This window comes from Octodon degus, unplaced genomic scaffold (genome assembly GCF_000260255.1).
Source record: "Octodon degus isolate 3935 unplaced genomic scaffold, OctDeg1.0 scaffold00334, whole genome shotgun sequence".
In the NCBI taxonomy this organism is placed as follows: domain Eukaryota; kingdom Metazoa; phylum Chordata; class Mammalia; order Rodentia; family Octodontidae; genus Octodon; species Octodon degus.
In genome coordinates this window covers 829626-852976 of record NW_004524910.1, presented here as the reverse complement: position 1 = coordinate 852976, position 23351 = coordinate 829626, and the positions used below count along the sequence as shown (strand labels likewise).

At 43.3% G+C, this 23351-nt stretch overlaps 1 protein-coding gene across 1 annotated transcript in view; it reads right to left on the bottom strand.

The window, feature by feature from the left end:
• Positions 1 to 23351, bottom strand: part of Syt9 (synaptotagmin 9) — a 198400-nt gene that overhangs the window by 31891 nt on the left and 143158 nt on the right. Inside the window, exons 4-6 of the mRNA XM_004647876.3 lie at positions 17773 to 17893; positions 15988 to 16159; positions 13736 to 13865 (exon numbers count right to left, since the gene is read on the bottom strand). Of these exons, the coding sequence (XP_004647933.3) occupies positions 13736 to 13865; positions 15988 to 16159; positions 17773 to 17893 (423 nt within the window). The remainder of the gene's footprint in view (positions 1 to 13735; positions 13866 to 15987; positions 16160 to 17772; positions 17894 to 23351) is intronic.

Below are 23351 nucleotides of genomic sequence, written 5' to 3'. Positions count from 1 at the left end.
AACAAAAATTAAGATTAAACAATATTCAGAAAATCAAATACTAATTAATTAAAAATTAAGTTTCAAAACAATTGAACTAAGAAAAAGTTTTCATGATAGTAAAGAAGTACTAAGAATAAAATGTAAGATAAATACTGGAATGGCAAATAAATGACCACTACTTCTAACAGTTTGGGGATAGTAAATCACACAAAGTTCCAGTGTGTCATGGACATGGATAATGACCGTGACAGTTACTGGTAGCCAGGTGTCACTTGTGGGACTGAGCTACTGCTATTTCCTTGAAATCCACGCTGTAGACCCAGATGGAATCATGACCCATAGGGTGCAGGAGAAGTCCATTTGTAGAGTGTGCTGGTGGAAATATTTCGTTGCTGTACACAAAAGAATAACTGAAAGACTGCTTTTGCATTCCTCTTATTCTCCTGTGTTTGTTTACCCTAATTGGTGGGTTCTTTCCATTCTCATTCATGGGGCTGTGGTCAATTTGCTCCCTCTCTAGAACATCATTTAGTAGTCTGTGTAGGCTTGGCTTTGTCATCATGAAATTCCTCAGTTGTTCTTTGTCATGGAAGTATTTCACTTCTCCATTATACTTGAAAGAAAGTTTTGTAGGGTATATCAGTCTGGGTTGGAATTTGTTTTCTTGCAAGACTTGTATTACTTTGCTTCATGCTCTTCTTGACTTCATGGTTTGTGAAGAGAAATCTGCTGTTATTCTGCTGAGTTTTCCTTTACATGTGATCTGTTTCTTTTCTTTAGCAGCTTTTAGTATACTGTTCCTGTGCTGAATTTCTGAGATCTTGAATATTATATTTCTGGGTGTGGTTTTCATTGTGTTGATGTTATTTGGAGTTCTATATGCTTCAGTTACTGAATGTCAGACTGTTTCCCCATATTTAGGAAGTTTTCTGCTACTACTTCTGCCCATATTCTTTTTATATCATTTGTATTGACTCCTTCCTTTTCATTGATGCCTATTAGTCTCACATTGTTCATCTTTGCATCGTCTTGTAGGTATTGAATTATTTTTTTGTTTTTAAGAGATCTTTTCTTAATGTCTGAAAGTCTATTTTCACTTTTTTGTGAAAAGTCTATTCTCACAGTTTTGGCAGCTCTGTTTAAGTTCCTGTATATCACTTTGAATCTGCTTCATGCATTCTAATTCTTTCCTATATTCCTTATTCAAGGATTCCATCATTTTTGTATTCTGATCTATTTTTTAAAAGTGTCTTCTTTAGAAGAACTTAGTACTTCTTTGATTATAGTTAACATTTCTTTTTTCACTTCAGAAATTATTATTATTATTATTATTATTATTATTATTATTTTGCCGAACTAGGGATTGAACTCAGGCCCTTGTGCTTGCCAGGCAAGTGCTTATTCTACTGAGCCATCTCCCCGGCCTCATAGAAATTATTTCTGGTCTGATTTCCTCTATACCTTTCTGCAGTTGTTTCTTTACCTCCAGTGCTATTATTTCAGAGATTTCAGGTATGTGATTTCCAATTTCTTCTATGCTAGTGTCTTCTGCATTTCTTCTGGGTGGACTTGGGGCCTGAGACTGCATTTTGTTCCTTCTCTTTGTCATTTTGTATACCACTGTCTTCTGACCTTTGGTGTAGACCTTAGATAGAGTTATTACCTTAGCGCCAGGTCCTGATATATGAAGTTCAGATTCCTCCAGCTGGGTGTGGCTTGGGTCTGGCTGCTGTGCTCCACTTCTTCCTGCTGCAGCCCTTGGAGGTGAACCCTCTGTGCTACTCTGGCAAGATGTTCTGCTCCTGAATCAGCTGGATGGGTCATGCCTCTAGCCTCTTTGCATGGAGTTCTGAAGAAGGGTTCCATGCCAGGCCCGGGCTCTGGGTTGATTTAGGATCCAGTGGGCCCCGGGCAGTTTCACTCACATGCCAGGCTTGGGATGTGGTCCAAATCAGGATCTCTCGGGCTCCGACCATGTTGGTTTCATAGTTGAAAAATAATGGAGGTGTCACATAACTTGTTTATTTTTGTTCATTTGATACAGAGTCTCACTGCACAGTTCAGAATTATAGTGATCCTTCTGTCTCAGCTTCCCCAGTGCTGGGATTACAGATGTGCGCCACCAGGCATGGTGCTTCTGGGGTTCCAGGGCCAGCACAGCATGTTGTACTAGGATTGAACCCTCGTCCTTGTACTTGCCAGGCAAGTGCCTAGACCTCTGAGCTGTCTCCCCCACCCATATAATTTGTGAGTAGTGTCCTAAAAGCTATTATCCCTACTCCTGCAAGTAAACAGTCTGCAATTTTTAGGAACATACAAGTTAAAAGGCAACTGTAAAAATCAGATTGTCACACTCAGCTACTTGACAGGAGCACAAGGTAGGTGTCATGAGAGGCAGACCTGCTCCCCCATGGCCACCTTCCACGCCTCAGGGGCCTGTGATATACTTTTCCATAGACAAGGATCCCTGGTCGTCAACTCGCTCCTGGACTTCTTTGTATGCCAAAGTGAGTGCGACAAGCACGGTGGTCACCACTACTACCAGGTTGTCCTCCAAAAAGGATCCCATTTTGATCCTTAAAGTTGGCGATGGAGAACTCTACCATCATCTTGTTTAAAACCAGAGGCCGACCCTAACCCTTGTCTGACTCTGTACCTTCATTAGGAAGCGTCACTGATCCCAGAGTGCCCCACTCACTATCCTTGCCAACATGTTTCCTGAGCCAGGATGGGAACACTTGATACTCAGCCTACACATCTCATTCGTGGCTTCTGTGAGCCCCTCGGCTGCCAGGCCAATTTCTGTCCTCCCCTAGTGAGTATGTAATGCCAGGCAAACTCAGCCTTGTCACTTCCTGTGATCTTGACCTCAAGCAACAAAGAGGATCCCTTAATCCTTTCATGCTGCTGTAACACAATACTTCTTCCTGGGTAATTCATAAGCAACAGAAATATCCTGCTCACAGCTTTGGACATTGAGAAGTCCAAGACCAAGGCACCAGTAGACCTGGTGTCCCCTGAGTTCTAGTTGTCCGGTTCATGTGCCTTCTTGCTGTATGCTTAAGGGGTATGTGGGGGTGGGGGGCTCTTCTGTAAGACATTCTTCTCATTCATGAGGGCAGAGCCTTTATAACCCAGTCACTCTCCACCTTTTAATTCCACCATATTGGGGATTAGGTTTCAACATATGAATTAGTGGGGAGGGTAACAAACATTCAAACTGCTACAGAAGCAGAATGCAGATAAAGCCCGGGTGGAAAGCACAAACAGATGTGGATTTATTTGGATCTAAATCTCCATGCCCCCTTCAGAGACTTCATTAAGCATTAACAACAGGGAGGAAAATCCAGAATGTTTACATTTTTAAATTTAGTCAGTCTTAATCCCTTTGGATGGCATTTACTTTCTTGATTGGTTTTATGACCTTTCTCTAGGAAACTGTCAATCTGAACACTTACTACAGATACGTGCAGTAGCTAAGCAGGCACCATTCAGATCCTGAGCTACACAGGCAGAAATCACCCTATTTTCCTCCCTCGTTTGTACTTGCTTTTCCTTCTGACAATTGGAGTTCAGCTCACTATAGTCTATCTTATACCTCAAAGTTTAGAATGCATAATGCAGTTGGTCAATGATTTGTAAATTCCCTTTGCTTTTTAGAAAATCCCCTTTCTCTAAGCATCTTGATTATGAATGTCATATTTCATGCCCTAAATTATACTTGAAATGAGAGAAAATATGTGTGATACCACTGTTCATTATAGGCTTTAAATTTATACTTACCAATAAATTTTACATTCAAATTATATACAAATAAGAGATACAGGTGCTAAAATATTATTAAAAAGTATAGACTTTGAGTTGTCTTCTACATGGGTGAGTTGAAGTGTATCGGGGGGATGTTGGTGGGGAAGGACAGTTGCATGACTGATGTTCACTGCTGAGCTAGCCTGGGACTAGAGTCACCCATGGGCAGCAGAGCCACCAGAAAGGAAACTCAGTGCATGTTCATGCTGTCAGTGTGCGAGTGCCCATGAGGGGCCAGGACCCTTTGTGAGGTCCCTTCTGTGGTACAAGAGTGAAGCTGACTACCCCAGCAGTTTGCTGCCCACTGAGTAGACCCTACATTCACCTGACCTTGCTATTCTGCTTCTATTACCATAACTTTGCTTATTCCAAGAGACTCTGCTGAGAGAGGTACTAGTTGAGAATAAGATCATTTTTCATTCCTGGGATTTCCAAAAAAAAAAAAAAAAAAAAAAATCAGCAACTATTTCTTAGAAAGCATCTCTGGAGGGCAGTAGTTCAAGACTCTGAGTCCCAGGGAAAAAATCCTCACCTTGCTGTGGTCATCTAAACTATTAACATCTAAACCAAATCACAATCCTTACCAAATCCTAACTGAACTTCCCCACCCCCATCTCCCTTGCGACACTGAAAGACCCATCATAGAACAGACTTCCATATATCAATAAATCAGAGCCTTCCTTTTCCCGTCCATTACAAAGGAAAGCAGCATGCTCAGCTCTGTCCTATCAGCAGGTTGTACTATGATGCATGGCAGGCAGCATCTGACAGGAGCATCGCCTGAAAGACTGATTTGCAAGAGCAGTGAGCTTCTAGGATGCCTTGCTCCAGATGGATACTCACTCCACTGTTGGTCCAGGCCCTTTCCCTGGCAAAGGCCAGCCCCCTCCCCGCCCTCATCAGGAGTAGGTGTGGCTCTTACAGGGACTGGCACAAACTATGCTGATCCATTTTATCTGTGGGGAAAGAACCTGCCCATCCTGTCCTGTTAAAAACCACCTCTGAATGCAGTTCCTGGAGACAGAGAGAGCCAGCCGGAGCTCCATCCCCTTGTCACCCTCCTTCTAATTTAATAGCTATTCAAGTGTGACCTCCCAGGGCAGAAACTGCTGTCTGCCAGGTCATTTGTGAATGAGAACAGAGTCAAGATGTAGTCGACTTTCTGTTCAGGCAGATTTATTATTTTCTATCCCTTTGTTGTTATCTTTTATACCTTTAGTATTTATGTTTAGCACTCCCATGTTTTGTAAGATTGCTATCTCTACAGATCTTCTGGGAAGTCACTGGTTTTATATCCCATCTGAAGATGAGAAAATACCTTTTTTTTTTCTACGGGTAATTCAGTACAAGAAATAAGACTTATCTGGGAAAGCCTGAAGGGTCTTTGCTTGGTTTGTTGACCATACCTTCTAGCAGCTGGGCACATAATGGCCCATTAACACTAGCTGTGCCTGCTTTTCCAAACTTCATCCTGGCTACTTACCCCAATTGGCATAGGTCCTAATAAGTTGGTTACTGTTTTCATGTCTCAAAAATGTAGCACATTTTTATGTTCTTTGTGATCAGTTTTGCTTTAATGTCTCCACAAGTGATTATTGGACACTGATATGCTGAATTTCATCATTAAAATTGTATTTTTTAAAAAATGTATTTAGTACAGGGTCTCAGGGTCTCACTACACAGATTGCATTTTAGTGATCCTTCCTGTTTTTCAACTACCAAGTGTTGGAATTATAGGAGTGTGTCATCACTCTCAGTCTCAATTGCCCTCTCAGTGTGCCTCGGAGGTGGGGCCAGCATGGCATGCCGGGATAGAACCCCTGGCCCCTACGTCTGTCTAAGCAGGTGCTTTAATTCACTGAGCTATCTGGGTGTCCCCAAATCGTATTTTTTAAATAAAAATAAACCCCAAAAGTAAGTTCTTCATCCTGTCAAAATATCACATTTCCCTTTCTTTTTCTTTTTTTTTAACATTTATTTTTATTTTTTTGGTGGTACCAAGGATCAAACTCAGGACCTTGTGCTTGCCAGGCAAGCACTTATTTCACTGAGCTATCTTCCTAGCCCTCTTTTCTTTATTTATACAGATGGGTGGACAGAGTCAATACCTTGTACAAAATGCTGCTGAACTGTTTCCCTGGTGAGAAAAGCCAGCAGAAGGGTGAAGCTTCTTGTCAATTCCCTGACCAGCTCTTGCTGAGGATGCAGTAGCCTGCTGTTCAGCACTGGGGTCTCTGTTTCTTCTCACAAGAAAGGATAGAGTGAAGTGGTCTAGGTCTTGCCTGCCCATGTTAGCTTAAAGAAGGGCTGACATGCTTTACTGAGAGGACTTCGCTGTTCTGAAGATTTCTTAGTGGTATTCAAAATGCAAAGCCACTGTCCTAAGAAAGAAGTTCAGGGGAATGAAGGGAGGAAATGACATCTTATGTACCTCTCCCAAGCAGGAGAAAAGGTAATCAAAGCTTGTAGCTTAATCAGGGCTATTTCTATCTGAACAGCAGCACAACCACAGTCACCTTCAGTAACTCTTCCACCTGGAACACACTTCAACTTCAATTCACCCAATGGAAAATTCTGGAACTTCAGGACTAAAGGAACCCAATTGGTTTCATTATATAATTCATTTATTTGTTCTTTCATTAATTCATTCCATGAAAACGTATATTTTTATTGTCTATAAATCATATAATCCTGTATTGGTTACTCTTCTCATTGCTGAGACAAAAATACCCGACAGACAATGTTAAAGGGGGAAAGGTTTATTTAGTTCACAGTTTGGTCCATATCAGCTGGCTCCAAGGCAAAGTGGCACAGGGCTGAGGGGCAACAGTTTATGACAGCAGGAGATCGCAAAAGCAAGCCAACAGGAGAGAGGAGGAGAGACCAGCCTCTTTCTGTCCCTTATATTGTATCCAGTCTACCGGGATTAGGGCATTGTCATCCAGTCAGGAGACTGATCCAGTACTCTCCCATCCTTAATGCCAGCACTCTTAACCTCAACATTGAACTATGAATCAGTCACAAATTCTAGATTCAGCTACCTGAAAAGGCCCATCTCAAAGTGCATGAGGCTTTGGGGGATATCTGGACACAAACCACAACAATCCCATTCACTGGAAATCAGTGCCATATATTTCTGCAAGCTGAAGGTAGATCTGGCCAGGTCAGTGATCTAGTGTCAGCTTGTCTTCTTAAAGTGGGAGTCTTAATGCCAGGACTTGTTCAGTAAAAAGAGACTGTTCTAAGCTACAATGTGCCCATTTCATGCTGAGGGGAATCTTTTTTGATTTTTTCCATACCAAATTGGTAGGACAGTTTCAATAATTAACACATTGCATACATTCTTCCTAGTGTTTTTTTTGCTGTACAAGATACAGACATGATATCCTATTTACAAACACTATTAGAACAAATCCTTCTATTCATTAAGAGAATGTAACTATATACCTATCCCAACCATTTTGAATACTCAGATACAAAATGGACATTCATCTGTATCCCCTTTTTTGTTTAGTTCCGTCATTTGAATATCATAGGTGTGTTAACTCAGCAAAATATTCTAAAAGAGTCCAATAGCCCATAATAGTATTGGGTCTTCTGCTTCACTGGCAAGGTCAGAAATTGTTGACCTGAGTCCCCTATAGCTCAACATAACAGTATGGCTTTACTTCTTATACTTCGTTTTTATACTCTTCTGCTGGATGGTTAAGACCAAGGTAAAGCAGGACGTATGCAACAAGAGTTGTAGCTTTTGAGTCTGAGAAGGTCAGTGAAATCCCCTGAGGATTTATCCTGAGATCCTGTACCTCAGATTGTAGATCTTTTGTCAGTGTCAGCCATGTGGATGAGTCATGGCCATTGCTTGGCCAATGTGCTCTCTGTGAGAGCCTGAGAGAATGTTTTCTCTCCATGTGACTCTCCTTAGGTAAACTCTACATCATGGATCACTTTCCTCTTTGGCTCCATAATCTCCTTGATCAGAAAATTTGGGACACTACCGAGTTACATGATGTTACAGTACAAGTTCTCACATGTCCTGAGTCTTAATTGATCTTGGAAGGCTAGGGCCAAAATGTTGGCTTCCCTTGCAGCCCTTCTTTTTCTCTAATTTTGGTCTGCAAACTTAGGTTGTTAACCCTCTACAAGGCAAGCTTATTGTTATTACCATATAGTCTAAGCTGTTAAGCTTAAGCTCACTATCTTTCTGAATATCAAATATCTTAGGCATAACATGGAACAGGTATTTTTCATCAAGTATTAATATGTTGAACTTTTAGTCCCTACAGAATATGATGAAAAAACATTTAAAAATGAAAATATATTTAAAAAAATAGGCATAAAGAATTATATAATTCTTATGTTTACATATAAGTCCAGAAATCTAACCATATACAACCTTGAAGCACGACAGTCCCACAACATTCCTTTTCTTGTCTCTTGCCTTCATTCACCACCTCCTTCTTTTTGAACAATCATCTACCCAAGAGACAGTACACCAGCAACTGGCATGTTCTGAGAAGCAGCCTGTATTCAGAAGACCAGAATGACAGGCACTCCAAGCGTGAAACTACCATTACAAATTGACATCTTCAGTGCAGTTGCTTAGTTCACAGGCATCAATGTATATAGTTAGTCAGGGTGAGAATCTTTCCAATTAACTGCTAGATTCAAAAATCTTCTGGAGATTCTCAGGATCATTGCCGTGCCCATCTTCTACATACAACTGTATGGCTTGTCACTGTCATGTTTCCTAGCTCTTCTCCTTTCCCTCTCTTAATTAGTTAGTCCTCAAGTTTTTGCTTTCCTTTTACTTGTATTATACCTTTCTATTTGTATTTCTTCTTTTGAGTTCTTATACTAGGGAAACTGTATGATATTTACACATGTGTGTCTGATTTATTTCACTTATGAGTATATCTTCAAGTAACATCCACTTCAATATAAAGGCTTCGATTTTATCATTCTTTATAGGTGAGTAATACTCTATTGTATAAAAATACCACATCTTTTTCATCCATTCCTCAGGTTATGGGCATCTTGGTTGTCTCCAAGATCTGGCTGCCACAAATTGTGCTACTATAAACATAGGCACACATATATCACTATGATATGATGTTTTCAGATCCTCCAGGAGAATTCCCAGTGGAGGAATAGCTGGTTTAAATGGGATTTCCAGTCCAAGTTTTCTAAGGAGTCTCCACACTGATTTCCATAATGGTTGCATGCTAAGGGGAATCTTGAAGTCCTAGTCAGAGAAGGATCTCAGTATGATGGAAAGAAGAGAAAGTAGTACACCTTTGGCAGGAGAGGTGGAAAGGGTGATGAAATTTTTCCTTCACCTCAGGCTTCAAACCCCAGGTTCAGATGAATTGAGGGAGAAACTGAAGGCAAATAAGGCCTCTGGGCCAGCATGAGTTAGAGGACCAAGTAGAAATGAGCCAATGACTGCAATGCCTGCAGGGGTGCTGAGGTTGAGGCAGCCTCATGAGATACTTTCATCCAGTCCCTCCTGCAGAACTGCCCTTGTTTCCTCAATCTGTTCTGGATGACAGCAGAGAGCTCATGTCATTTGCTGTTTTACCTGATAACCTTGTGGAAGGCCAGTACTTACTCAAGTCAGTCTCCCTGTCCTTCCAGGACACTATTGAGAGGTCCACCCCCAGAACTTCTGTCGGATTGGGTACTAGGTCAGGTCCCATTTCCATGACCCAGCCTGGGCAAGCAGGTGCTTTTCCCTGAGAGCCTGTGAACCTGCAAGACTCTAGGCAGGCTCCACTGAGGATTTGGTAAATATCTAGAGATAGTTTAAGGAGGCTGATAGTGTAACTTCAAGATAACTCTGGGTGACTGATATTTGCTTGAGGCTACAGACCTAAATTTATACATTTAATGAGGCTGAAGGTGATAAATAAAATTCTGTTCATGTCAGTATGTATGGTACCATAACTGCCCAGCACTACACTGGAAATTGTATAACCCCAAGGAAAGGGGAGCAGCAGGCTTCGTCAGATGACCCCAGCCAGACAGGAGCAGAACCTTTTAAGCCTGATGCACATATATGAACAAAACTAGATTTGGAAAGAGGAAGGCTGGCTCATGCTGGGTACCCCGAGTAGGATTCTGAGTGTTAGAAACTTTCACCTCTGTCAATCAGGATAACAATGCTAATTTTTACCATATATGTTCTGATTGCATTATCTTCCCGTACTCTTCTAGAAAAGTAAAATTTGGTTTACCAAATGGGTGTGTGTCTGGTTTTCCCATCAAACCAAGTTTACTGCTCCTTAATACATAAGCTGCTCACCATGACACAGGAAAGTTACAAAAACTTGAAATTGTTTCCTGTTATTCTCCTCGAAGCTCATGATGTAGGTCAGCTCCACACTCATGACAGAGGGAAAGGTGCAGCAACATGGCCAGGCCAACATGCTCTTGTCTTGGCTGTAGAGAGGCACGCGCTCTGCTAAGTGAGCTCCTGGCGCTTTGGCACCTGCCATGGCCCCATGTGGCGATGCTCCAATCCCCAAGCCCCCCAGACCCTGCTGGTGAGGCGGGGGTGAGGGGTGTGTTACATAGCTGCCCCAGCCTTCGACATCCTGGATAGCAAGGGGAGCGGTACTGGCTGACCTTTGAATGCGCAGGGAAGCCATCCAGAATTCCTGAGAGAGTAATAGTAATGGATTTTTGAACTCACTGGCTTTGAAGACTCCATCTGCCACCTGCCCTGGCTAGGTTGGGGTATGCTGGATGCAGCCTGAGTAGGCTGCCAGATCTCGGCAGGGTTCAGGGTTCAGTGCTAACCTGGTCCCTCAGTACCCAGCAGTGAAGCACTTCTGCCAGGCCTGCCTCCCTTCACTCGCAGTCCCAACTCTTCCTTTCATTATCTCTTCCTCTCTGTCATATGTACATGCTCCTGTGTGTGTACAGAAACATACACACACGTCACGAGGATGGGGTTTTGTACTGCTTTTGCTCTAAAGGAGTAATATAGAAGTGTAACAGCACCCCATCTTTACAGCAAAGGAAAAGAGGTAAAGCATTGAGCTGAAGTGCATCTATGCAAGGGAAGCGCCCCGTGACAGTCCCCCTCAATCTGAGATGATGGCTCACGGGGGGGGGGGGGGCAGGGGGCTCTCAGCTTTCCATGACACATGTAAACATTAAGGATGCCATTTCCTTGTCTGATAGGTTCCAGAAGGACACATCACAGCCTGTCAGAATGAGGGACATAAGTGATGATTATAAGCGAGAATGTCACTGAGAACTGCTATGCGCCAGCCACAGTGCTGCACTTCATGTAGATTAACTTGGTTAAGCCTCATGGCCATCCTTGAGAGGCAATGTTATTGGGGCTACCGTACAGATGAGAAGACTGAAGCAGAAGGGCAAACAACCAGCACAGGGCGACGAAGCAGTGGGAAGCCAGGTCCCTGCAGCCCTGATGCGTGTGTGTCCCCAGCGCTCTGCCTACAGCCTCCTCGGCCCAAACGGTGGCCCGCAAAGCATGGCCGACCTCCCAGTCCTGCTTTTCATCTCTTCTGGTACCGTTGCTCCAATTCTGCCAGTTCCATGTTTATTTTTAAAAGGGGAGGCATTGCTTCCCCTCTCGGGATGGATCTGGAGTCCAGGGCATTACTTCAAAGACACAGGAAACAAGGAAGGAGTGGTCTTGCCCCCACCCTCATTTGCCCTCCTATCAAGGCACAGACAGTTCATTTCCTTAGCTCTGTTGCAACAGCTGAGAAAGGACTACTGTATCAGCTGAAGTGATTTCAGCTGCTGTGCAAACGACTCCCCAGTTTCAGTGGTTTAACCCTGAAGACATTAACTTCTCACTTACATAACTGTCGAACACAGATTTGCAAAAAGTGGAGCACTCGGGGCATAAGGAAGATCTGCCAGGTGACCCAAGTCACTCAGCAGTTGCTCCTCAGCAGTGACAGAAGCTTCACAGGCTTATCTCCTACCTGTCTTTTGAGTAACGCATGTTGCTGCTGAGGGCTGGATATGCCACAGCCCTCTAAGGGTTACTCCCCTGCTGTGGTCACTGAGGAAGACCTGCTTGTGCATGAACCAAGGCTCACATCTCAGCCCTCCACTTCCTTCATCCTTTACCCTCTTCCTATTTCCTGTCACCTAACTTTGACACTCCTGATTACAATTAAGAATTAAAGTCAGCAGTGAGTTCTAAGGTGCACAAATCTACTACAGTGCTGCCATTGTCAGTGGCGGGTCTGGACAATTTAATGATGCACAGATGACCTCTATGAAGAGTTCTACTAGGAGCTGAAGAAGTGAGGAACAGTTCAGTCCATGTCAGTCCCCAAGCTACTTCTCAAGTGCTTCATAGGTCCTCTGAGTCTCCTTAGGGATTAATTTTGAGTGCAGAAGGAGAAAGTCTCAGCTTTCATGGCCCAGGGGCAGAGGTATCTTTAGGGATCTGCAAATTAGGAAGCCCTAGGTACTCCTTGAATATAATCAGAGGCCCAGATGCTTAGAGTCTCCCTCCTGACCAATTCCGACAAGTAAGTGTCTCTTTCTGACTCTCCAAGGGTGGCCTGACATGTTTACTCTAATGGGACACCTGGCTCTGAATGGCAGATACTGGACAAAAGCTCTGGTCTTGCCCTCTCAGGATGGCTATGTAGGGAACAGCGGCCTGCACCGGGAGAACCAAGGAATGTTCTCTACCTGGAACCCAAAGCGCCCTCATAAATAACTGCCGTCTGCTTCCTGGCACCCCCACTCTCAAGGGTTCCATTTTTTCCACTTGCTCAGAGCAGAAAGCAGAAATGCTCACCGAGGTCTCTTTTAAGCACAACGAATGCCTCTCTCCTCTGTGCCCTTGTAGCATTTTCATAGCTAATGCTATGGTCTGCACTTTACTGATGAACTTACTTATTCACCATCTTCTGTTGTTCTTATCAGCTATAAAGTCTACAAGGGAAAAATGAGCTTCTTATTCATAGCTGTGTTTTCTATATCTAAATGGCATTTGACTATCAGAAATATTATTAAGTGAATGTACATCACTTTTGAGGGAATAAGTGAGTGCATCAGGATGAGAATGGGAGAGTGATGGCCAGTGGCCCTCAGGTGTCCTACCCTCCTCTTCATACAAGCAAAACCCACTTTGCAGTTGGGTATTGAGCAAAAAGAATACATTTCACACTCTTCCCAGCAACTAGACATGCCCAAAGTTCTGAGACTGTTGAATGCAATCTCAACAAGAGTCCTTAAACAAGGAATGTGTGTTTCTTTGACCCCTTTCCACTTTTTCATGGCCTGCAAAATATGTGCTAGCTGGGGCTTAGCCACCATATTGCATAATGAAGTGACTTCAAGAAGAGAAATACCAATGGGACCGAGGGGACAGTAAAGTAAAAAGATGAAAGACATCTAGGTCTCTGTTGATCCTTGAGTCAGAATAATAACATCCTATACTGTTTCCTTCTGTACCATTTGCATAGAAGAAAGCAACTTTCATTTTACCCACTGTTGCTTTATGGTTTACCTTTTTAAAATTATGTGTAGTTGAACCTGATACTCACCAGCTTACACAGGATCACACATTAGTGTCAGAGCCATTCCTAGATTCAAGATCTCCTCTCTTTCAGGCTCAAGAAACTATATGATGGCTTGAAATATCACATTTACACAGATGCCAACCCAAAGCCACAGTATGGAACCAGATGATCTTCATCTTTTAGAAAGCCAAGCAAAGTAAGGAAAGATCCCTGGTCAATGCTCAAAACTTACTAGATTGGTGGGAGTACAGACTGACCCACAGATTGAAGGAAGGTCTCAAGAAATGTAACCAGGGAACTTTTTCCCTGGTTACATATTTGAGGTCCGTCCTCGTGTTCTGATACTTTTGGTGCTCCTGCATTTCAACAGTGAATCATATACTCTTCAACAAAGTGGAACACGTGGGATAGGATCTTACCTCCACCAAGGAATGCCAGTGTGCGATGGGCTTCCGAGGATAGGACAGCATTTCGCTCCAGTGGTCTCTACCCAGCCTCTCAGCCTCGTTGCCTACTTGACACACACCGATGATCTCATTGTGACCTACACTGTGAAAATGGCCCACAATAGTTTTTTCTTAAAATTTTAGTATATAAGAGCAAAAGTTATTCAATTAAACTGATGAAGCAAATGAAAAAGCATTTTTTTTCTTCATTCCTTAATTTAAACCTATAGGCAAAGCTTGACAACCATTAGGAATTGGGATTTGGCGTTGTATCTGGCTTGCCTAACACTGACATAGTTTAGTTTGTTCCCAGGAACTCTGCATTCAAAGAGCTTCCTGATATATGCTAAGTGTACCTCCTGTGGTTGTAGAGCTGGGGTGGTCTCCAAACCTGTAGAGTAAACAGGGAGCCATCTGAAAAGTATTTCTTGTGATAGCAGTCACCAAAATTCCCACAAGCAGCAACCAAGGATGAGTGATGGAGTAGCTATGAGTCGGGTAGAATGGAGAAGGCTCTTGGACCTCCTTGTTCACACTGTGCTCCGGAACACCAGCATCATGCTCAGTATTCCCACTTTCCATCTAAGCCTGGCTTTTACTTTGTGACTCAGCCTGATTTCCCAACTAGCAAATATCTTGGCTTTGTTAGCCTTAGGACTAATGACACTTTTCCTGGGTAGGTCTCTGCCTTAGGCCTTCTTTTTTTTCTTAGTGATTTTTTTTTTTTTTTTTGTTAAAATCTTTTGCCTAATTGGAAGGATACTACCCATCCTTTACCTCTTTTTTTTTTTTTTTTTTTTTTTTTTGGGGGGGGGGGCAGAACCGGGGATTGAATTTAGGCCTTGTGCTTGCCAGGGATGTGCTTATTCTACTGAGGTATCTCCTGAGCAACTCTTTGGGATCCAAGCCCACATATTTTCCTTCTGCAAAAATGAGTATTTTTCTACTATTTGTGTGTGAGTGGTAAACAGGAGACAAACATGGGGTTGGTAGCATGAAGGGTATTTGAATCTATGCTCGTTAAAATTGGATGCATGAAGAAGCCCCATGGATTCTGCTATGGATTTTTCCAAGCCAGAGTCATGAGTTTACTGATAATTAAATTGAGCCAGAGATCATATAATCAGATTTGTTAACGCAAGAAACTTGGCAATAGCTTGAAAAGTGTTGGCCTAGACTTCCATAGCTAGTGGGCAACATCCCCTCCTGGGGCCTGACACTATCCGTGTTGTGTGTCACCCAGAGGAAATGTGACAAGGGTTCAGCATGGGCTGTCACACCCTAGGGCAGCTGTGCCACAAGGTGGTCATGCTTCGCACAGGCATCTCCTGGAAGACGTGTTTGGTCCTTGAAGCCACCTTGCTGACATTCCAGTGGTAGGTGGGAAAATTTTAGTTACAAATAATATTTGTAAGATTATATTAGAAGTCAGAATGATTTTTTTCTTTTATAATTGTGCCCAGACCACGTGGGAGGTTTCTAATTAAAAAGAGACTTTGCATTTCAGTCTAATGACTGGTTTAACATGTATAATTCCCTGTTGGTACTTCCTTTGCATATTAAAATGACTGTTTTTTAAATCTGTCCTTTAAATACACAATTGGCTACAATGCAGGCTATAAATATCTCTTCTGTGCTGTATTAATTAAAAGTCTAGCATCTTATACATTTTAATGTACCCTGTCATCCATAGTGATTCTAGCATTTTCAAGAGAACATTTCTGTGTTTGCTTTCAGACTTAAATGGATGGAAATGATCTTTATTAAACATACTGCAAGGAGAAGAGGAAGAAAAAAGATTGAGATTATGTATTTAGAAATGTTGCTGGTCTGGCTAGAGTAATCATTCTGCTGCTTTGAGTGGGATCTTTTCCCTAAAGGTAGTCAGGGTTGTCAGGCTGCGGGGGAGACCACAGGGCCACAGTTCTCCAAGTGCAGATTTCAGGAGCTGTGCAGCAATGGAAAAGGAAGAAGCAGGCAAGCAGTGAGGGTGGAGGAGGAAGGGGGAAGAAGGATAGGAAGAGCTGACAGGCCCTTTAGCAACCTGAGTGTACAGCACGCTTTGGAAAACAGTGGCTCCCTGTCACCCTCCTTCCACATGCTGCCTGTTCAGTCATTTCCTGTGGCCTTGGACACCAGCTAAGAATCCATGGCTGCCTCCCACTCTGCCCTCCTTGCCCAGGGCGCAGCAGAGTTGCACCAAGACAGAGCTGCAGGTATCTCACCGGTCATAGTCCATGACTGCTATGGACAAGTGGATTTGGTCAATGTTCTCGGGAGGGACATCAAAGACTATGGCTTCATTGTAAACAGGATTCAGCGTGTTCCTCTTGGTGGATGTTTTCCTCTTCTTCAGCCGCCTGCCATCACACATCAGTGAGACCTTCACATAAGGATCTGTACAGAAAACAGGAGCAGGGGCACTGTGAGGATAAGTGTAGACTGGGAGTTCACGTGTAGAACTCCTTTATCAGCCTGGAGTTCAAGGATTTTAATTAATGTGGTGTTCAGGACAGAGACCAGTGAGGATAATTAAGTCATTCATTTAAAAGAAAAAAAAGCATAGGACAGTGTCTTCTAAAAATGTGTGAAATTTAAAAATAGTGTGAAAACATCTGTTACAGAATTAGAAAACATTTCAGCTAGAATTCAAGACCTGCCTGGCTGCGATAGAAACAGCAAGGCAGGGCCGGGGAAATAGCTCTGTAATCTAAGTGCCTGCCTGGCAAGCGCGAGGACCCAGATTTGATTGTCAGCCCCGAAACCGGGCCGTGGTGGCACACGGCTATAATCCCAGGGCCGGGGAGGCAGAGACAGGAGGATCACTACAACTCTGAGCTGCATAGCAAGACCCTGTAACAAATAAATAAATCAAAAATTTTTGAAAAGAGAAAGAAACAGCAATGTATAGCTATTTCCAAGGAGTGGAAAATGGGTCTCAGGTCCTCAGTTCTAAGCCATCCCAGGGAATGTTTTCCTAAAGGTCAGTTCTTTAAGAATTCCCAGGTTCCTAGAGGATAGAGTAGTGGTGGTGTGTGTGTGTGGGGGGAAGGGGTCACAGAGCTGTGTGCAAGCCAAGTGTGGGTGCAAAGCACACTGGCTGGCTTAGGTGTGATACTGTGACATGATGATAGGTGACAGGGCTGACCTCTGATCCAGACAGTGCTGTTCTGGTCCCCTAGCACCTCACTGTCCACCTACCTGCTCAATAGGAAGCTCTCCATCTCTCTGTCCTGCACAGCCACACACTGCCCTGACACATTACTCATTCCAAGAAGCATGCAGAGGCCAGAGGGGCCACATCTGTTCTGCTGCTTAGAAAAACCCAGAGGACCAGGCACAGAATATAACACACATCATGCCTTTGACTTAGCGACTGTTACCCAGTATGTCCAGGATGTTTGTGACCACACTGGGAGAGCCCCTGCCTAGATTGCTTGAGAATTTATATCATGGAAATTGCATGTTGAGAGTATTTTTGGTTAGGATTTAACATTTAAGTGTACATGCTTGATTCACTGGAAAAATCAAAGGGTATAGTTAGTTCCCTGGCACACAGAGAAGACGGCCTCTAATCTTCAAGAAGCCTGACATGGTGATATCTAGGAAAAGGAACTTTAATTAAAGAAGCTATATCAGCAAGTATAAACTGTAAGTCCAATTCAGACTTAGGAATGTACAGTGAGGGAATAGCCACAGGGAAGAATAATCATAAAACTAACATTATACAGCATCTAATATGTACCAGATACTGTTTTTTAGGACTTCGTATGTATTGCTCAAATTTACAACAACCCCATGAGATCTATACTAATATTACTCTCATTTTAAACATGGGAAAATAAAGTCCAGACAGGTTCAATGGCTGAAGCCAAGGTCACACAGCTCTTAGATGGAAGGACGGAGATGATACGTAAGCAGTTTGGTTCCAGAGCCAATTATCACTCAATTAGAAAGTTTATGAAGTATGACAGTAGAAATGAGGAAGTCTGACTTTGAGGCTGTCCCACCTGATGCTCCTGTTATGTCCATTGCCTTTAAATTCCTTGCTTTTATGATGGTAATGGTCAGCCTCCCAGCCGTGGGGAGATAGCAGAGGGAAAACATCAGCTCCCCAAGATCCACATTGTCCTGTTGGGAAAACAACGGAAGCATTAGAAAGTGTCTGCCTCTGGTGCATGTGAGGCTCAGCCTCAGGATCGTGCCAGTGGGAACCACACAGCTCCTGCTCGGCTCCTGAACTCCTGGCATCTCTGTCTTTCAGATCAGACACAGGAAGAAGGGCACAGCCCTGCACTCTGGGAGTCCTCACCGAGCTTAGCACTGCCCATCTTCAGACAGCAAAGCTGAGCCTGGGGAGGAAACCATGCCTCTTCAATGATCCTGCATGGAGGCCTATCGGCTCCACCGCATCCTAGCCTTGTCCGCACTGAGGCCCCACCTAAGGTTGTGCAAGAGGTGGCCCCCGGTGCCCCACAGTCCCACCTGCCCAGGCACTCTGCACATAGCCCCACGCACTCTCGTGTAGTACTTCAGAGGAGACCCACATGCCTTTCCTGCTCCTTACATGACCCCTCAAGTTAGCCTCTTCCTCTGCATCCTCCTGCGTGTCCCCCACTCCTGCAGTCCCCACTCTCACTCAGAGCATGGCACACAACCTGTGTCCACCAGCACACCTTCCCTGGACCCTGGAATCTTCCAGGTCCTCATACAGCTCTACAGGAGCAGCAGTCTGTGACCCACACACACTTATAGCCCTGGATGTATCTCACAACCGCACAGTCCTGCATGCAAGAGGAGAGCTTTTGCTGCCCATCCCTTTGGTTCCACTTGACACAGCTCTTCCCCTCCCTGTGTGCATCTTTAAATCACCCTTTCCCCTCTGCTGCGGAAGGCAGCAACTTGGGCAGCATGCAACCATTCAAATAGGTCAGAAAACATGAGTCGCTTTTTCCCTATTTTAGCCTAGAGAGAGTGCAACCAGGCAGAAGAAAAAAAAACCCAAAACCTCAGTTTATTTAGTTTCAATTTCTGAGAGGAACCTGAGGTTATCACGTTGGGTGCCAGTGTCTAATTAATACAGTTTCATACTGACAGTTCTCTGGGGAATCAGGTTCTTGCCCTCAACATCCTCAGCCTCCCCTGCCCTCCTAGAGTCTCCAAGGATGCTTCTATTTTTAGAAGCACAGACTCAGCTCTGTAAGGTCACCTCGCCCAACCTCTCCAGCTTGACTGTTTCCACAGGAGGATCAGGCAAAGGAGTCTATTTGGTGGGCGAAGCAGATGGATTGCTCTGTGTCTTTGTGATGAGATGCCTTGCACAAACCAATCACCTTGCCTTGTGAGCCTAGGTCCCCTGGGTCCTGCAGCCCTTATCCCAGGCAACCTGAGTGGCCAGGCTTTTCCTTTTGAAGAGAGCCTTGGGTGGAGGACCAGCCCTATAGGAGCAGGGGTTTCACATGTGGCACATACTTTGGGAGCAAGGTCTTCCCCAGTCTTCCGCAAATGACACAGAGAAAGGAAAGCCATAGTGGTCTCCAGGTCACATTTCTGTTTCCAGACTCCTTGGCCCATTCCTCTGCCCTCTGACATTTCTCTCTGGGGGCTTCCCTTCCACCTGTTTTCTTCTCTCACCTTATCCTGTCCAGAAAATCTTGCTTTTATAGGAGCTATCAAGGTCATGTCTGTGGACATTTGTGGTAGACTAACTAATGGGCAACTTGTAACAACCAACTGAACTGAATCAGCATGGTGTTGGGTGTGGAAGGCCCCTCTGAGGATTGTTTCTGACAGGCTTTAAAAAAAAAAAAACAGCTGGAGGGGAAGATGGTGTGCTGTCAATTCTCCTAGAGAAACTTATCACCCTGGCTTTCTTGACATGGACTCAACTGTTCTCATTGTTGGAGGAGCTCAAGTCCTCGCTGTCACTGAGGATGGCTACAGTTCTTTTTGGGGGAGCTCTGGTCCTTACTTTGAGCATCACTTCCTGGCTCCAGTGTAGATTCCTCAGCCTGCTGGCTCAGAAACTTCATCCCACTGGCATAGACATTCTAGCTCCCACCACCGACTTTTGGGCCTTCCCAGCGCAGATCCTTGATATAGACTTGCAGGAGACATTGTTATAGGCTCCGGGCCTCCAGCTGGACTCATGCAGGACATTGCCATACATAGGACCCAGGCCCTCTGCTGCACTCTTTTGGTCTCTAGTGCATGGACAGATCTATTGCTCTCTTTTGCATTTGACTTTTTGATTGACTATTATAAAATAATCATATGCATTGTATGTCCTGTGTTAAGTCTATTCCTTTGTATACCCTGACTACAGTGATGCTCATAATCAAGTCTTTCACACCTGGCAGATAGCTCAGTGGGCAAAGTGCCTGCCTGACAAGTGCAAGGACTCAGGTTCGGTCCCCAGTACCCCATGCCATGCCAGCCCCACGCCGACCTGGCCTCCAAAACCAGGTATGGTGGCACACACCTGTAATCCCAGCACTGGGAAGGCTGAGACAGGAGGATCACTATGAGTCTGAGCTGCATAGTGAGATCCTGTACCAGGTAAATAAAAGATTTAAAATAAAATAATCAAGTCTTTCAATATACATTTCCTGAGGGCCTGCACTGTGCACACAACTCACATATAAAGTCTGGGACATGAAAATTCACTCAGTTCAATCCTTGCCCTTGAGTCTGATGCACATAATTAAATGTGACATGTCAGATTACTTCTGTACTAAGTACGCTTCATTTTTTCCCTACATAGACCTCATTCATAAATATTTATGCTATATGACTATTTGTTCATGAGTTTAAAAAGTCAAATCTCAGGCTTGAAAGAATACGCAGAGTATGAAGTATGGTTAAAGCCCACATTTGACTTTTTAAAGCAAAAACAAGTTAAAGGAATTGTTATCAAAGATGAAATACTTGGTTTGGTCTTTAAGCAATTTAAAAAGAAATCTAAAATTTTCTAAATTATACAAATAAAATGATCATAAAATTAAATATAGAAAATTTCAAAGAAACTGGCAAAATAGCCTCTTTTCTCAGCTCCATACCCACTACACCACTCCTTTCCCCAGAATAACACAGTAGGTAATCATCCACATTTTTCTTTCCATCCATCCATCCATCCATCCATCCATCTTTTCACTTATTCATTGATATCTGCCACACTATGATTTCAGCACTGCTCTTTCCAGATCGGGAGCTGAATTTATACCGATGAACAACAGCCATAGGGATTAGAACATGTAGCTCTTGGTGTTTGTAAATACTCCCTTAGAGCATGGATTTTCAATCAGGTGCAACTGTGGTTCCCCAAGACACATTTGACATTGTCTAGAGAAAATTTTGATTGTCCAACTGAGAAGGGACAAAACCACAAAACGTATATACAGTGATGGAAAAATAAGCCTTTTACTATAAAGAGTTATCTGGTCCGAAATGTCAATGGGGCCAAGGTTGAGGAATTCTGATTTACATAGAAGGGCACATATTCTTAGTGAAAGTTTTCCTCAAATGCTGATAAAAGCGAAATGCAAAGCGGTGGTGGAGTATCTGACTTCTTTGTCTGCTTGACAGGAATCAGATACGGAGAAGTGTCACTGGTGCCCAGGAGGATACAAGGGGAAGGAAAATGCCATACAAAGAAATGCTTCATTTGCTCCTGCTTTGTGCGTCCAAGGCTCAGTGCTGTTAGCAGGGCATTCTGGGAATTTTTGAGCAAGTGTGTGTGAACTCTGTCTGACAACCTGTACGCTCTTCCTGTGATGTTTGCCTCTAGTGTGTGGCCTAAGTAATGTAACTTTTATATTCCTCTTTTTTCTTCTGGTGAATTCCTTCTCAAACCTATGAAGTTCTGCTGCAAGAATTTAGGGATAAAAATATTAATTCCCCTGTGCTTTTGTCAGACATGGGATGAGGTTATAACCCTAGCAGGATCAATTAGTCATTCCTGGCATTGGAAAATCAATGTATAGAAAGAAAATTTCCCATTTTGTTGAACCCATTCCTTGGAAGATATGAGAGTACAATTGTTATAAAGTTAACCTACCTAAGTTAAAGATATGTACTATGTACCCAAAAGAAACACTAAAATGATACACTAAGGAATTATAGTTATTAAGACAACAAAGGAAAGAAAATAGGTGTTTTAACATTTCCAATTAATCAAAAAAAGAAAGAAAAAAGACAGAGAGAGGGAAAAAATCAAAGAGAAAAATATAGAAGAAGTAGACAACAATTTATAAGATGGTAAGTTTGAGCCAAACTATTTCAATAATGACACTAAATATAAATGAGCTAAATATTTGCATCTTAAAGTCCCTGAAGTTTGGATATATGGTTCAATTAACTGAAGCTGTGTTCAAGTCTTGACTCATCACTTAACCGTTCTGCAACCTGATAAGCTATACAATGTCTTGGTTCCTTAGTTTTCTTCTCAGTTTCATTCTCAAAACAGAGTTAATATGTAAAGCACAAAGGTGATTTTTAAAAGGCTGACATATGCATGCAGTAACTCTAGTGTGGCTCTCATTGCTATTATTATCCTCACAAGTGTTCGGGTCTAGAACCTGATATCCAAAAGCACGGTGCTTCCCCATGCTAAGTACTTTGAACTAAAGGACACGGAGGACCTCAGAAGCAGTCTCTTGCGTATCACCTTCTTCCATGCTTTGCCTCTGATCCTTTCTCATCCAAACGTGGCCCAAAGGAACTAGAGTTTCTTTCCTCAAACTAGTCCTCAGGAACTAGAACTCCCCTTCCTCAAAGCTAGCCGTAAAGCCTGAAAATGTTACTCTAGCTTTCTCCCCATCTTTCTATTGTGGAGTTGGCCATAAAGAAGTCCTCTGACCAGAGCTGGCCAGATAGCTCAGTGGATTAAAGTGCCTGCTTAGGCAGACGCAGGGGCCAGGGCTTTGATCCCAGGCCTGCCATGCCAGCCCTGCCCCTGGTGCATGCTGAGACAGCTATTGAGACTGGGCGTGATGGAGCACACCTGTAATCCCAGCTCTTGGGAGGCTGAACACAGGTGGATCACTATGAGTCTGATCTACGTAGTGAGATGCTGTAGACCCTGTAGACTCTGTACTAAATATAAAAAAAATAAAAGAAGAAGTAAAAAGAAATTCTCTGACCTATTTTATCTGATAGTAGGCCTGTAAAATTCTCATTCCAGACAAGGTCCTGCCTTATACCCAAGAGGAAGGAATATCACACAAAGAGGCCAAGAAGATCTGAACAGACATACCTGGCTAGGATCCTTCTCATCATTCTATGGAGATAGGTTACACCCAATCATATTTCTAAGCATTGTCCATTCTTCTTCAAACAGAAACATAAAAACACTTTCCCCCAAGACCTGTACCTTCATCTCTGAAACCTCATATACGACTTTGTTTAAATAAATTTATATTTTTCTCCTTTTAATTTATCTTTCTCAGGTTTTATTTGAGACCTAGCCAGGAAGCCTAGAAAGGCTGATGCAAATTTTTCTTCCCTACAATAATCTGTGTACTCTTTGAGGTCACAGCCAACTTGTCCACCTCTCCCAGTGGACCGCCACATAGTGATGACTTAGTCAATA